Source organism: Lutjanus erythropterus, chromosome 1 (assembly GCF_056507025.1).
Source record: "Lutjanus erythropterus isolate fLutEry1 chromosome 1, fLutEry1.hap2, whole genome shotgun sequence".
Classification (NCBI taxonomy): domain Eukaryota; kingdom Metazoa; phylum Chordata; class Actinopteri; order Lutjaniformes; family Lutjanidae; genus Lutjanus; species Lutjanus erythropterus.
In genome coordinates this window covers 12,220,846-12,224,358 of record NC_139317.1, presented here as the reverse complement: position 1 = coordinate 12,224,358, position 3,513 = coordinate 12,220,846, and the positions used below count along the sequence as shown (strand labels likewise).

Below are 3,513 nucleotides of genomic sequence, written 5' to 3'. Positions count from 1 at the left end.
TATGTTTTTGTTTGCATATTTATTTTGGCACTGTTGTGCTGTTGTTCTTCTTTGTGTGTCTATGTCATGCAGACATTATTGCTAGTATTGTTTTTGTGTTGTTGGTAGGTGTCTGGGGAAGTGGGTGGAAGGAGAGGGGGCATTTGTTTGCTGTTGTCATTTGAACTGATAAAGGAAAAGTAATAGTGTTTACAGAAAAGCTTATCAGCTGTTTCAGTGTAGCTCTTGAGCTGCTGTTGTTCCTGGAGGGGAGGCTTTATATCGTATTCAAGGCATTGAATTTTCATTCCTTGCATGATGTGCACAAAAAAATCTCTAAATAACACAAGAAAAATCCATAATCTTGGTACTGGGAAAGTTTGTATGTAAAAAAAAAATCCAGTATTTTAGAAACCAGTTTATTAACTGCATTTTCTTGAAAACAGCATGAATTGTGTTGATGTCATGGTTTACAGCTGATGGATGTTGTGCTGATTGTGTTTAGAGTTTTGAAAATGTGACTGCAGTTTGCACGAAAGTATCATGGCGACTGTTTTACAAAAATGCAAAAGATATGTTTGTCTCCTCTGGAGGAACGTTTTACCAGCCTGCTATACTCAGAACTGACCACTTGGTGGCGGCAGAGAGAGTGGTTTTGATCAACTCATCCTTCACTGTGATGGTACAAAACCAATTACGCACGCTTTGTCAGCTCCAGCCGGTGCCTCCCTTGCTGTGACACAAGCTGCACTTCAACATGCACATCTGTAATTATTAATTAGATGTTTATTATCTGGATTTAAAGGCTATGTGGAAGCCTGGAGCACAGAGAAGGGTGCTTTACGCACAGACTGTTGACGCATCAAACCTGATATCAGCTAATAAACACCTCAACCCCACCGCTCCTCACGTGCTGTCAGAGCTCCGAGCTGTGATGTTTGATGATTCTGCGTCTTGGAGAGGAGGGGAGGGGAGGGGAGGGGAGGTGACAGGAGGGAGGAAAGCATTCAGACAGAGCAGTAGAGGTGGCATCATGTCACTGATGTGCCACTGCTGGATCCAGCTGTGTTTGGGTGTTTTATCGAACTCAAATGTTGACTTTTCACTGATAAAATTATCTTTAAGTGTCTATTAGCTGCTGGCGTGATGGATGAAGACAATGAGAGCGCTTGTCTGAACAGGTCTCTGGCGGAGGACTGTTTCAGCAACCTGGAGGACATCGACGTGACGGCGGACGGGAGCCCGATCCTGAGGTTCCTCATCTGTCTGGTTTACTCTGTGGTGTGCGCTGCGGGTCTGATGGGCAACCTGCTGGTGCTCTTCTTCATCAGAGTCAAACAGGAGAGGAAAAAGTCCAGAGTGAACTTCTTCGTGCTCAACTTGGCGGTGACGGACCTGCAGTTTGTCCTCACTCTGCCGTTCTGGGCTGTGGACACCGCGCTGGACTTCAGCTGGCCGTTTGGAGACGCCATGTGTAAGATCATACTCTCGGTCACGGTGATGAACATGTACGCCAGTGTGTTTTTCCTGACTGCCATGAGTGTGACCCGCTACTGCTCGGTGGCCTCAGCTCTGAAGAACAGGACCAAGCAGAAGTCCTGCTCCACCAAGTGGATCTGCGCCATCATTTGGACTCTGGCGACGCTGGCGACCGCGCCGACGTCGATTTTCTCCACCGTGAGCAACGTAACCGGAGAGAAACTGTGTCTCCTGAGGTTTCCTGGAGGACAGTACTGGTTAGCAGTTTATCACATACAGAAAATACTCGTGGGGTTCGTGTTTCCCATGTCCATCGTGTCCATCAGCTACATCATGCTGCTGCGCTTCATCCGCAACCGGAGCATGAAGACAAGCAACCCCAAACGGAGATCACAGGTCACCAAATCCATCACCATCGTCGTGTTGTCCTTCTTCCTCTGCTGGATGCCGAACCACGCCATCACCCTGTGGAGCGTGCTGGTCAAACTGAACGCTGCCAACTGGGACAAAGCGTACTACATAGTGCACACATATGTGTTCCCTCTGACCGTGTGCCTGGCGCACACCAACAGCTGCCTGAACCCGATTATCTACTGCCTCATGAGGAAGGAGTTCCGAAACAAACTGAAGGATCTGATACACAGAGGATAGAGCTGTTGGTGCTTTGCGAATGAACTTGGCAAACAGTGACCAAGACGCACTGAGTGTGAACGACAAAAACATATGAAGGGAGAAAGAAGAGCTGTCATAAAACACAGTGAGGACACCAAACATCATGTCAAGACCGTTTACCCGATTCTGTTCATGAACCATCACCCCATGGAGCGTACTGGTCAAACTGAACACTCCAAACCGGGAAAAGCGTACCACATAGTGCACACATGCATCTTCCCACTGACTGTGTGACTGACGCACACTAACAGCTGGCTGAACACGACTGAGGGATCTGATACACAGAGTATAGAGGGTTTGGGGGCTTTAATAATTATCTGTCAGAGCGCGCAACGCATTGACTAATGGTAACCAGGACACACCGAGTGCGCACGGCAAAAAATAGCATCAAGTGGCAGAGGAGAGCTGTCAGAAAACACAATGAGGACAAGAAACATCATGTCAGGACTGTTAACTCTATTCTACTCATGGACCATCACCCCTTTGGAGCGTGCTGGTCATATCAAACGCTGCAAACTGGGACAAAGCGTACCACATAGTACACACATACGTTTTCCTCCTGGCCGCGTATTTGGCGCACACCAACAGCTGCCCGGTTCAGGAACAAGCTGATGGAGCTGACTGACGAAGGAACGTGAACGCGAATGATCGCGCAGCGTGTTGAACGACAGTGACCATGACGCACTAAGTGCATGAAGGGAAAGAGAAGAACTGTCAGAAAGCATAATGAGGACATGTCAGGGCTGTTCACTCGATTCTGCTCGTAGAAAATGTGACTTTCATCAGCGCTTCTTGTTTTTAAATGCGTGCGCAATAAAGTGCTCATTTCTATTTTAAAAAAAAGCCAAAAACACTGCAGCTAATGTTGTGCAAAATATTACACTTATGACCACTGTGGCATTGCTTGTTATAACCATTAGGGGTGTCGCATTTCTAGTCTGCAGTCTGATGACTACGTGCGTAATTGCGCATGAAAATGAACCACGCACTAGTGCTTTCGTGTTATTATCGAACAGGTGAAGTAGCTGAGCGCTTCTGTGAATGTCTGAGCTGATCATGTAAAAAAATTTACCATATGTATGTTTATAAGATGCAAACATGACCTCATCACGTGCTGAATAAAAGAAAGAAAATGTATAGATCATATTTTTAAAGACATTAATAACTTATTGGCACAAAAGACAACAAACTGTATAAAATATGATTGTTGTAAATACGCAAAAACTGTGTCCTTTATGTGTGATAATAAAATCTACTCAAGTTGTCACTGCTGGGTCAGTTTTCCTCATGATTATTATCTGATTTTGCACAAGTCAAACTGTGAAAGGTGATTACGTTTGATTTGAATTTTTTTGTAATGTTCATCAATGTGACTGAACAGTT

General features: G+C 45.5%; 1 protein-coding gene across 1 annotated transcript; it reads left to right on the top strand.

Annotated features, from left to right (window-relative positions):
- The first annotated feature begins 279 nt into the window (after window positions 1-279).
- rxfp3.3a1 (relaxin family peptide receptor 3.3a1) lies at window positions 280-2,572 on the top strand. The gene has a single exon (XM_084723740.1). The coding sequence runs from the start codon at window positions 1,126-1,128 to the stop codon at window positions 2,107-2,109; it is 984 nt and encodes a 327-aa protein (XP_084579866.1). The 5' UTR covers window positions 280-1,125; the 3' UTR covers window positions 2,110-2,572.
- The last annotated feature ends 941 nt before the right edge of the window (window positions 2,573-3,513 follow it).